General features: G+C 45.6%; 1 protein-coding gene across 1 annotated transcript in view; it reads left to right on the top strand.

The window, feature by feature from the left end:
* The first annotated feature begins 3,973 nt into the window (after positions 1 to 3,973).
* The window catches only part of LAT2 (linker for activation of T cells family member 2), a 44,356-nt gene continuing 35,236 nt past the window's right edge, over positions 3,974 to 13,093 (top strand). The window contains 2 exon segments of the mRNA XM_072640178.1: positions 3,974 to 4,347; positions 4,350 to 4,384. Of these exon segments, the coding sequence (XP_072496279.1) occupies positions 4,171 to 4,347; positions 4,350 to 4,384 (212 nt within the window). The 5' untranslated portion in view covers positions 3,974 to 4,170.

Raw genomic sequence — 13,093 nt, 5'->3', positions numbered from 1 at the left:
GATCATAAATTCTGAAGCTGGAAGGCACCTCAGAGAGGTCTAGTTCCCTCCTTACAGATGAGGAAACTGAGGCTCAGAAGTTTCCTGCCTGAGGTTATACAGATAGTAAATGTCAGAGGTGAGATTCAATCCCAGGCCCTGTGGGTACAGAGGCAGTGCTGTTTTCTCCTGGGGTTACCCATCATCGCACATCTCAGAGAACCCTTCTTTGGCAGAGAATGAGCCGAAGGTCCATTGAACTGAAATGATTTCCCCAAGGTTCCATGGCAGCATTAACAACTTGAGCTGAGACACATTTATGGAAGCTGTTTCTTGAGCGTCTGTTCCCTAGAGTATTAAGACCTTTCCCCCACCCATCCCCCGATGGCATTGACCTTATTTATCATATATCTAAAGCTGATGGGACCTCAGAGACCATCTAACCTAACCCCATCCTTTTACATATGGGGAAACATGACTTAGAATCATAGACTCATGCATTTAAAGCTGGTAGAGACCTCAGAGGCCATCTAATCCATCCTTGTCAATTTATAGAAGAGGAAACTGAGGCCCACAGAGGTTCAATGACTTGCCCAAGGTCACAAATTCCACATCAGGGGTGGAATTTGAACCCAGAACTTCTGACTTGACAACCATAGTTCTTTCCACTGTATTACTGTGCCCCACTCTGGATATTTTTGGATGAATTAGAGTTACGATTCTCCTGTTGAATGACTGTGTGACCTTGACCACATTACTGCCTTTCTGTGATATGAGGGGGTGGGGCCTCTGATGCTCCAGCCCCAGCATCCTAAATCTCTGACTCTTTCCCTGCAAAGGTAAGGGAGCAGTTTGGTTTGCTCTAGTAGAAAGGGCTGCAGTGAGGACCAGCACATTCCCCCCTGTGCTCCTCTACTGTCCTCTCCACATTGAGTCACAAAGGAACTCCCCTCCATGTCCATTAATGGGGGGATGGCTGAACAAGCTGTGGTCTATGATTCAGATTGTTCCGTAAAAAACAATGAGCAGGTGGACTTGAGAAAAACCTGGAAAGATTTATATGAACTGATGCTGAGCAAAGTGAGCAGAACCAGGAGAACACTGTACACAGTAACAGCCACAGTGCGCAAGGACTAACCTTGATGGACTTAGCCCTTCTTAGCAATGCAAGGATCTAAGACAGCTCATGATGGAAAATGCTACTATCCACATCCAGAAAAAGAACTAGGGAGTCTGAACTCAGATCGAAGCATACTGTTTCCTCTCATTTTTTATTTGTGTCTTCTTTCTCGAGGTTTCTTCCATTAGTTCTAATTCTTCTTTACAACATGACTAATGTGAAAATATGTTTACTATGAATGTATATGTAGAGCCTATATCAGATGGCACACTGTCTTAGGAAGGGAAAAGAGGAGGGAAGAAGAGAAGATTTAAAACAAAGTCTTACGGAAGTGAATGTTAAGAACTAAAAATTAATTAGTTAACTCTAAAAAAATAAAACAAACAGAAAAAGGGGGCTCCCCTCGATGCCTGGTCAGCCACAGCAGCAGCTGAAGGAATAGATGTGTTCACCCTCTCAAGTCTCTCCCACTTCCTTCCTAGTCATTGTTACCAGGTCATAGATTTAAAACTAGAGGGAAGAGACCTTAGAAATGATCTAGTTCTAGTACCCTCATTTTCCAGAGGAGGAAACTGAGGGTCAGGGAGGAAAAATAACAGTCACACAAAGCTCAGATTTGAATTCAGGTTCAATTCAACACAATTCCAAACATTTATTAAGCATCCACTATGTGCTAAGCCCTATTCTAGCCAGTAAGGTAAAAATGAAACAGTCCAAGCCCTCAAAGAGCTCACTCTGTATTAGAGGGAAACAACACGTACTATATATAAAACAGTCCAACTTGTCTTTTTCTGACTTCTCCCCTCCTGCCTATAAGGCAGCCTCTTGGTGCAGCTAGGTAGCACTATAGTGCATAGAAACCACACTTAGAGTCAGAAGATCTGAGTTCAAATCCAACATTAGACACTTACCAGCTGTTTGACCCTGGACAAGTCACTTCACTTTGCCTCAGTTTTCTTATTTGCATAATGGAGATAATAACGGTACTTACCTCCCAGGGTGGCTGTGAGGATCAGATGAGATACATATTTGTAAAGCCCTTTGTCTAGCTACCAGCACATAGTAGGTACTATATAAATGCTAGCTATTTTTAGTTATTGTTCATATCACTGGTGATAAGCCCACCTTTTATGGAAATAAAAACCCCAGGCATGGCAACAAACTTGCATCCTGTTGGTCAAATCTGTAGGCAGCTAGTGGTCTCTGGAGGGCCCAACACTCTCAGGAGCAACTCTCCAGGAATAAGGAAGGAGGGGCCTTGGTTGGAGTGGTTTCCACCCAACGTTAGCCATAGCAGCTCTGGGCCGTAGGGACACAAAAGACAACCATATGGTTTTATTTAGGTCAAGCCCTGAAATCTCATCCTAGAAAGTTCTGGTTGACTTTTATGATGGGCCAACTTCTAGATGCCCCATGAAAGATGGCATTCTGGTTTTGAGAAGGGGAGAGGATTGTCTTCCTCAGTGGATTTGGGCTGGCTGTGGGCACAAGTGGTAAAAAACAGGTGTTTTATGAACCAAATGTTTTCAAACACAGTCTCCAGGAGAACAAATGACCATGATACCAGGGCATGAGTGAGGAGGCTCTGACCTTCCCCTTCGCCTGCTCCAGTCTCATTCACAATGAGGGAAGCAATGTGGTGCCGTGGGTTTTTAGTTAAGTGTGACCTTGGCAGGTCAACCTCTCTGAGCCTCACTTCCTGATCTGAAAATACCAGGGATGGGTAAAATGACCTTGAAGGTCCTATCCAGTTCTAGAGCTTAGGATATTCAGATGTTAGGCCCTCCCACAGGGTCTGGCCCCTGCCCCAATATATACACAAGAGGTTCTTTGTTGAATTTATATGGTTACCTGCCAGGCAGAGGAGGGCATCTTCCTTTCCCTGCTGGGCAGAAGCAGCAGCTCTGGAGAGGCCCCAGAGGAGGCCCTGAGTTGTAATGGAAAGACCTGGGACCATCCTTGCTGGGTGACCTTGGATGGCTCCTCTCTGGGTCTGAGTTTCTTCCTCTGTAAAATAAGTAATAATTGGACTCAATTATTAATGAATGGATAAATGGATAATGAAGCATGCTGCCCACCACCTGACAGGCTCCAGAACAGAATGGATATTTTTGGATACAGACAAAAGGAGAATTTGTCCTGCCTGACTAAGTATATTTGTCACAAAGGTTTGTTGGTTTTATTTTTTTTCCAATGGGAAAAGGTGAAAAAGAGATGAAATAAATGCTTATTAATTAAATTAATAAAAAAAAGAAACGTCATCTATTAAGCATTTACTACAAGGCAAGCATTTTACTGAAGACTGGGGAGGCCTTGCTTTCAGACAGCTGAAATTTCAATGGGAGTATTTTGGGAGGAGGGTTGATGGGAAGCCCAAGAAGTCTTCAGAGTCTATCAAAGGGGTAAATGGCAAAGCCAAGGGGTCCTTGGGTTAGAGTCAGTAGGTGAGAAGGTGGGGCCTTCTCCACCTTCTCCAAAGCTCTAGAGTACTGTCTCCCAAGATCCCTTCTGGACCATTGACTTGTCCTGTATGATCTGCAATTTGTGTCTCTGGATCAGGCCCTTCTTGACCAGATTAAGAGCTTCCGGAGGGCAGGGCACAGTACCCAGACACTTGCTAGTCCAGACAGGACTAGAACCCAGGGCTCCACAACTGTTCCCACAGAACATTCTGAGCCCAAGGGTCCGGTCCTAGAAGGAGGCAAAGACTCCACTGTGAGAGTTCATGATGCATCCCAACAGGGATGAAATGGAGAGAAATGGAGGAAGATGAAACACAAGCAAGACAGGATCCTCCAGTGCATCCTGGTCAAAGCAGACTGAAGAGTCCGGAAGTTTCTTCCCCTGTCTCTTCTCCCTCCCTTTGGCCCGTCTCTCATCTTGATCTCTATCTCTTTTCTGTTTTCTGTCTCAGTCTCCCCTGTTTTCGTCCCTCTCTTTTTTTAAACTCTTCCTCTTTCTGTTTCCTCCCCCCCTTCTCTAGGTCTCTCTCCTCTTCTCTCCCTAGAGACTCTATTTTTGTCTCTGCTTCCCCCCTCTTTTGGGTCTGGTTCACATTTCTTGGCCTCCAAATGTCTCCCCCTTCCGATGTCTCTGTGTCTCTGCTTTCCTTCATCACTCAGCTAGCCCGTCCAGTGGAGGGGCGGATGTTTGAGGGGAGTGATTCAGAAGGTGACAGGAAGCCAGCCTTCTGCCTACCATCCTTCTGTATTGGTGATAGCAGAAAGAACAGAGAGCCAGAGAGCGATGAGCCTCCCGGAGTGAAGGCGGTTGGCAGGCTCCTAGGTAAGTGCTCCCCAGGAGAGAGAAGGGCCCCCCAAAGAGGCTGGGGTGCTCACCCCCAGCTTCAGGACTTCTCAGGGCTCAGCACAATTCTATGCTCTTCTCCAGGGGCAGGAGGGAGATGGGTGGCATTAGTGGAGCTGCCAGGAGAGATCCAGACCCCTGCCTCAGCTCTATACTTTAAAGATCCCATACTTGTTGGAAACAGCAGCCAAAACAGCTCCTTCCTAGGGGTGGCAGATAGGAATGGCAGAGCCTGCTTGGGCACCATCCTGTTCCATGACAGTTCAGCCCTGCTGCAGGGGCAAAAGCAGGGAATGGCCCTGCATGGGAGCTTCAGAATCCACTCTTTCTGGGTAACTTTGGGCAGATCACTTACCCAGGTAGACCTCAGTCTTGTCATCTGTAAAAGGAATAGGGTTTGTATCCATTGGTGCTCAAGACCAGTCAAAGAAGCGCTGAAGTGCTATGCTTCTACCTGGGGGTACAAAGATAGAAATAATGTAAGCCCTGACCTCATGGGCTTACATCCTGTCAGGAGAGACAGCTTACACATAGCTCAGGGTAGGGACTGGATCTGGAATTATGCTAGTCTGTCTCATGCATTTTCTCTACAATTTAAGGGCTCAGAAAGGTACTTGATTTGACCTAAGGTCACAGTCAGATTGGAAAAAGCCTAATGTAAGACATCATGTTTCTTCTAACTGAACTCTGAAGAAAATGAAGGATTCTAAGAGGCAGAGATGAGGCGGGAGTACAATAGGGCCAGTGTAGGGATAGGAATATGACGGCCATTGCAAAGTCCCAGAGGAAGGAGATGAGAGGCATGGGTGAGGCTAGCTGGGCTGGACCACAGAGCAAGGAAAGGGTACTCAAGTCTGGACAAGTAGGCTATGGCCAGGTTGTAAATGACCTTAAATGCCAAGTACAGTTAGTGCTTGATCCCATGGGAAATAGGGAGCCGCTGGAGTCTGCTGAGCTGGTCAGTGACATGGTCAGATTTAAACTTTAAGAAAGTCATTTTAGTAGCTGTGAAGAGAAAGTCACCAGTTAGGAGGTACTGAAAGACACAGTCAGAATGTGCTGGAGGCAGCTCAAACCAGCCAGCAAGAGTCAGCAAGTGCTACAGATCGGGGCATGATTTACTGTTTTGTTGATTCTGTATCTAGACTTAAGGAAGTGACAGAGAAAATGTGGATAACACAGGTTATACTTTAAAGTGTGTCATGGGGGCAGTTTTCTTTCTCTGAGTACTGGTAGTTAAACATTTACCAGGGACACAGTTATATACAGGCTCTCTTACCCCTACTGTCTTATGGAGCACTATACAGTGGGTGCAAACCCAGATAAGCAGTTTGATGTGCTCTTAGTCAAAGACCCAGTGCCCCCAGGGCCCAGGCTTAGAGTTTCCAGACTAAGGGCCTGCTGTGGCAGCTCTCATGTCACCAGTAGAGTCAGGAAGTCTCTAAAAAAGGGGGGGAGGTCTCTAAAAATGAACCTACTTAGGATAAGAAACATGAAATTATAAGTAGGCTCCATTGGCAAACTCGCTAGAGAGTCTGACCCAATCAACCACATTTGGGATCTGATAGAGCTCTGAGAAGCCAGTAAACCCTCCATGCCATAGTGAGGAGACGGATGGAAGAAGCAAGGAGGAAGACATCAAATGCAGCCAGGGGTCTGAAATGTGTCAAAAAGTTTAGAATTTTGGCAGCAGCCACATCTAACCAGAACCATGAGCAGGGGGAGCTTTGTGTGAGCCAGAGCTAAGTAACAGAGACAGTTGTTGGAGAGTGGGGCTAAAGCCTCCCTGGGCTCTTTCGGTTTCGGCAGGTTAGAGGATATTTTTGAGCCTTCCTGAAGGCCAGGCCATAACCACTGACTGAATTTGCTGGGGAAATTAGTTAAACCACCATGTGTCTGGAAATGATTTAAGTAATTAGCACTCATCAACGGGAACAGTTCTGGTGAAAAAAAACAGATGAGGGGACAGGGTCCAGAGCTCCAATTCTTAAGGCACTGGTTTAGTAAAGAAAAGAGAGAGAGAGAGGGAGAGATGATCCTATTTCATGTTTTCATAGGTGGTTGTTGTCATTGTTCAGACATTCAGCCATGTCTGACTCTTTGTGACCCCTCCGACCACAGCACCCAAGGGTCTTCTGGCCTCCATTATCATAGGACCCAGTGGTTAATAATCTGTCTTCCCCACAGCCCTGAGGAAGGGGGTAGGGTGAGTAGTATTACCCTCATCATGTAGATGAAGAAACTGAAACTCTTAGAGACAAAGATCCATAGTCACACAGTTAGGATCTTGTCTCAGTGAGAACATGCTCCTTCCAAGATGTTTTATTTTGCGTCTATTTGAAGGCCCAGCACCTGACTGTACAAAGTAAGTACTTAATAAATGCTTGTAGACTTGCCTAAATCTATGATTTGCCAACAGCTTTAGTGAACGGGGTAGAGGGGGAGTGCCTGTTAGACATACAAAACCATCCTAGATTTAAAGGTGGAAGGACCTCAGAGGCCATCTCTCCAACCCCTTGATTTTTCAAAGTGACTAGGAGAGGCACAAAGTGACTTAGTGACAGATACTGAGTGGTACAATGCAAACTTTCGAACCCAGGACCTCTGATAACATTCAATGTCTCCCTCCATCCATCCATCTGTCTCCTCACCATGACATGGAGGAGTTTCTGGGTTCTCAAAGCAGAGCTGGAGCTCTATCAGATCCCACTAAGCCAAAATGTTTAGAATTCAGGCTCGGCCAGCAGAGGTTCAGCCCAGATAGATGCCAAGAGGCCTGCAGAGGCCACAGTAACTCTGATGCGCCATCTTAGCTGTACAAGAGAAGGCAATCAATCAACTTCTCTAAAGGGAGTCAGTGTTCACACTGATGAATATGTAGATGCTTAAATCACCAAAGCATTAGAAACTACATAAATGTATGACATGATGCCACAATGCCTGGTTTAAATCAGAAAATCAATGAACATGTATTAAGCACCTGCTGTGTGCCAGGCACTCTGCTAGCAGAGACTACAAAAAGAGACAAAAGACAGTCCCTGCCCTCAAGAAGCTTACAGCCTAACGGGGGAGAAAACATGCAAACAAATACACGGCTCTCTATAGGACTGAAGCAAAAAAAGCTCTATGTCAAAGAAAGCACACAGGATTAAAGAGGAGATAAGAAAGAAGACATTTTTTTTAAGCATTAAAAAAATGGTTGAAGCAGGTTTCCTGTAGAAGGTGGGATTTTAGTTGGGACTAAAAGGGGGGGTTCAGTAGGCAGATGGGAGGAAGGAGAACATTTCAAGCAGTGGGGGACAGACAGAAAAAAATACCGCCAGCCAAGAGAGGAAGGATCTTATTTTTGTGGAACAGCCAAGAGGCCAGAGTCACTGGATCCAAGAATGTGTATCAGAGAGCAAGGGGTAAGAAGACTGTAAGGGTAGGAGGGGGCTGGGTTATGAAGGGCTTTGGAAAAGGCCAATCCATGACTCTGTCTCACTATTAGATCCTACAAAGGTAGCCAGTGAGTCTTCACTCATTCTTACATCTACCTTTCTTGTCCCAATCTCTCTGCTAAACTCCCACCTTTCATCTCCAGACATTGGGACCTGGATGTCCAGTAGATATTTTAAACTCACCACGTCAAAGCAGGCCTCATGGTCTTTCCCCCCAAACCTTCCCACCTCCTGCCTTGCCTATTACTGAAGAAAGCAACAGCAACCTCCTGGTCCCCGGGCTAACAACCTCAGAGTCATCCTGGACTCTTCACTATCTCTCACCCTCCCACATTCTAGCTGTGTCTAATGTCTGGTGACTTTCCCTTCATAGCATGTCTCCAATGCATCACCTCATGCCTGGGACCAGGGCAATAGCAGCTGTGGGGGGCTGCCTGCCTCGGTCTCACCCACTCTGCTCAGTCCGCCCTCCAGCCACTAATGTAATTTTCCAACCATGTCACCCCCCCCCCCCCATTCAAGAAACTCCCATGACGTCCTATTGTCTCCAGGATCAAATACAAGCTTTCTGGTTTGACCTTCAAAGTCCTTCAGGATCCAGCCCCATCCTACCTTTCCAGTCTTCTCCATTTTACTCTCTGCTCCAGGGACTCTGTCCTCCTGACTGCTCCATTAACAAGACCCTCCATCCCTTGGCTCCTGGCCTTCTCTCTGACTTTCCCTCATGCCTGGAATGTTCTTCCTCTACCTCCTGGCTTCCTTTAGGTACCAACTAAAATCTCATCTTCTCCTGGAAGCCTTTCCCACCCCCTTCTCTTTCCAGGGCCTTCCTTCTGCTAATTACTTTCTATTTACCCTGTATATAGCTGGACTGTATATATTTGTTTGTTATATCCCCCATTACATTGTAAGCTCCTTGAAGTCAGGGACTGTCTTTTGCCCCTTTGTATTCCCAGTGCTTAGCATAGTGCCTGGCACAGAGTAGGCACCTAATTAATGTTTATTGATTGACTGAGTGTCTCGATTGGGGTGATAGGATGGTGTGGAGGCTCCAAAGAGCGTGTCCCAGCTTTCTCTTTCTTGGAAGAAGTACTGCTTCTGATGTGACGATAAAGATTGGTGGGGAGTACCACCTTGGCTTCCCAGGCCCCATTTAATACAGCTACTGTTATCCGCCATTCCATGTTTGGTTGTGTTTGGACTGAGGGGTCTGCTGGGTTGAATGCACCATCTCAGCCGTAAACCATACAGACCCATTGGAGTGCAGGGATTCTTCACTTTGGGGAGACTGTGGACCCCTTCTCAGAATCATGTTCTTTTAAATGCATAAAATATATAGGATAACAAAGGAAACCAATATACATTGAAGTAAAGTTATCAAAATGTTGGAGGGGAAGAAAGTTTATGGTTACCAGGCCTTGGACCAGTGGGACTGTCCATGAGACCATGGGAGGGGAGACTGCCATACTCATTTTTAAGCCCAGTGGGTAGAATCACTATTTTGGAAGCTTTCTCCAGGACCCGTAAATTGAGTGTATGACTTTATTTTAAGGTCATGATATTTAAGAGAAACAAGTAGTATAATATAATAGAAAAAATATTGGACTGGGGTTCTGACTACCTGGATGATCTTGGATAAGTCACTTTCCTTATCTGGTCCTCAGTTTCTCTCTCTGTAAAATGAAGCATTTGAAGTAGATGAAAGACCTTCCTGCTCTGACACACAAAGCACTCAGCCTTGAGGGGCTCACATGACTCCAGAAGGTCAGGCTGATGCAAGTGTTGGCTGATACCATCCCCACAGTCGCTCCCCAAGCTGTGGGCTGAGATCTGCCCTGCCTCCAGTCTGTTCCTCCTAGGGCTTTCTTGTTCTCTCTGTTAATTTAGTTCGTACAATAACTGCCCACTTCCCCCTCTGCTATTTTGGCTCCCTAGGGGAACTGACAAAGCAAGGCCCGCCTTCTCTCTAGGCCTGGTGTCTTCTGTGGGCCCTTTTCTCCCTACCCCCACCCTCCTTGGGATGGGCATCCTCCGGGTCCAGGACTTGCAGGGATGTGAGATTCCAGATTCCCTCCTCCTCATGATTCAGACAAAACACGTTCCCTCTGTCTAAGCCAGGCCCCCTCCTCTACAACCTCAAGGAGACGCTGGTCCCCACCCCTGTCACCTCTCTTCTGGATGCTTCCTGTTTTGCATATGTCCCCTTCTCTAGAGAATTTGTAAATCCCCAAATTCAATCCATGAGGTACGTCACACAGAGGCTTCATTACTGCTTGCATGGCACCCTGCAGCTGAGGGCTCTCTTTGCATGAGTTCCTACACTGGGTGGCCAACGCCTATCCAAATGAGTGATTATTGGGCAACATGAGGGAATACTGGGTAACAATCTTTGCCACAGAGAGAAGGAAAGAGAGGAAGTCTATGCCAAGGATTGAAGAGCCTAAAGGAGATTTCTATACAGTCAACTAAGGCCTTGGATGAGCTAAAGGCAAGAATGAGTGATAGGAGAATGTGGAGACGCCAAAGCCAGATTCCAGTTTGTCCAGGGATTTGTCTTTCTGTGGGCCAGGCACTGGGGATACAAAAAAAGACAAAAAGGCAGGTCCTGCCCTCCAGAAGGGATGATAGCATGTAAATAACCAGATCAATGAGTAGGCAGAAGGCAAAGGAGCTGTGGGGGGATAGGAAAGGCCCTCTTCAGAAACTGAGTGTTGAAGGAAGGTGGAGAAATAAAGAGGTAGGAATGCAGGCAGAGCGTTCCAGGCATGGGGGATGGCCAATGCAAAGGCATGGAGATGGGAGATGGGTGTTGCATTAGAGGACCAGTTCAGCGAGATTTCAGGGGTGGGGAATTGACAGCCTCAAGGTCACATGTGGCCCCCTAGGTCTTCAAGAACAACCCTTTAAGTTAGAAAGCTGCACTTGAGGAGTTAGAAGGCTGCACTTGAGGACCTAGAAGGCCACATATGGCCTCAAGATCTCGGGTTCCCTGCCCTTGAACTAGATTTTCAAGTATATAGAGACTAGAAAGATGGGAAGGGGCAAAGGTATGAAGAGTTTTACATTTCACACTGATTCTAGTAGGGGACCATGGGGGTTCATTGAGCTGGGGGTGGTCCAGGCACACCAGCATTTTAGAAAAACCACCATGGCAGCCAAATGGAAGATGGATTGTGGTGAGGAGAGATTTGAGATAGGATTACCAATCAGAAGTTTATTCCAATAGTCCAAGCAAGAGGTGAAGAAGGCCTAAGATAGGGTTGTAGTTAGATGAGTCAAGAGAAAGGGATATAGAAGAGCTGTTATGAGGGTAGATTTGGCAATAGATTGGATTCTTGGGGGAGAATGGGGAAACGCTAGAAATAGGAAGTTTGGGAAGGAGGAAGGATTGGAGGGGAAGGGCAGAAATAAGTTCTGTTATGGACATCTTGAATTCGCGAGGCCTATGTGACATCCTGTTTAAGCAGTCCCAAAATCAAACGATTGTGTAGTTCAGCAGAGAGATTGTTCAGATCTAGGAACTGTTGCACAGAGGTAATTGGAACAAGAGAGGTTTCTAATTTCCAAGAGAAATAATAATTGATCACCAAGCAAAAGAGTGTGGAGAAAAATACAAAGAAAAGAGGGCCCAGGACAGAGTCTTGGGGGACTCTCATATCTAGTAGGACGGAGGTAGGTAAAGAAAGAGCAAAACAGACTGAAAAAGCTCAGTCAGACACGTAAGAGGAAAACCAGGAAAGAGCACTGTCACCCAAACCCAGTGAGGAGAGAGTGCCCAGAAAGATCTACACTGGCAAATCCTGAAGAGATAGCTAGGAGGATGAGGGTGGAGAAAAAGTCACTAGAATCAGCAATGACGAGGTCAATGGGTACTTTGGAGAGGCCACTTTCACTTGAGTGATGAGGTTGGAAGCCAGTTTCTGAAGGGGGGAAAGTCTTCATTTTTAATATAGTTACGTACAAATGTCTGCACGCAGATAGATTTTGTAGCGGGCAACAGCAAGTCTGTTACAATCCCCAGGGAAGAAGGTTGGTGTTGGCTAGGAAATTCTAAGAAGCAAACAGGCTTGTACGCATCATAAGAAAGACCACAAACCAGAATCTCTGAGAAGAATCAAGAAAGTCACAGTTTAAGGGGCCCTAACAAGCCGCATTTGGAAGGGGCAGAGCAGAAAGAGTCAGCTTTTGTGAATGCCCATGCGGCAATGGAGTTCCATTTTTTCACCAGCCACACGGGCTTCTCTCTCTCCCCAAAAAAGGGGTGTCATCAAGGTAGTGGCTGCCCTGTGTCTGTGTAATGCTGCCTCAGGGAAGACCTAAGTTAGACATGAAGAAGTAGAAAAATTCGGGCTGCCTTCCCGGGGCGTTCTACAAATGCAACAAATTTTCATTACATATATATATATATATATACACACACACACATATACACATACATATAATTTATTTATCACATCTATTATATTTTATTTTTTCCATTATTTATATAATATATTAAATAATATTATTATTATTACCTATCAATTATAAGATTACTTATAGCAGCAAGCCATTTCTATATCATTTAACGTACTTATGTACATTATCTCAGTCAATCCTTACAACTTTGTGAAATAGGCATTATTTATATTTCCATTCAGCAGATGAAGAAACTAAGGCCTGAGTGAAATTCAATGATTAACAAGGGTTTCAAGGATCAAGGGACAGCTTAGAAAGTAGAGTCAGCCAAGGTGAGCTAACCTTTCTATTGGCCGAGGGGTGAGAAAGCCGAGAGATGCAAGATGGTAACATGATGAAACTGTAGAGTGAACCAAAGTTTTCCAAGGATACGGCAGGCCTGAGCATGTTTGTAGGCAGAGGAGATGGAACCAATAAACATATGGGGAAAAATTAACTGATAATTAGAAAAACACAATTTAAAGCAACTCTGAGGTTCTGCTTCACCCCTGTCAGATTGATAAGTATGACAAAAAAGAACATGACAGTTGCTGGAGAGGCTGTGAGCAAACAGGTCTTTGAATGCAGTCATGCCCCCTGTTTCAAATCCACCTAATTGTACTATTGTCAGCTCATCCTCCATGAAGTGGAGACATCCATGTCTCCATCTTTTCGACCAGGCTAGAATGACTTGATCAAATGCTTTGCTAAAATGTAGATAGTCTCTACCTGCAGTTTCTTCCATGACCTCTAGGTGAGGTTAGTCTGGGGTGACTAATGCATGACCTACTGAAGAGGAAGCCAGGCTTTT

The sequence above is a fragment of the Notamacropus eugenii genome, chromosome 2 (genome assembly GCF_028372415.1).
Source record: "Notamacropus eugenii isolate mMacEug1 chromosome 2, mMacEug1.pri_v2, whole genome shotgun sequence".
Lineage (NCBI taxonomy): Eukaryota > Metazoa > Chordata > Mammalia > Diprotodontia > Macropodidae > Notamacropus > Notamacropus eugenii.
Note: the sequence above shows the minus strand (reverse complement) of the source record. Positions and strands in the feature narration are given on the sequence as shown.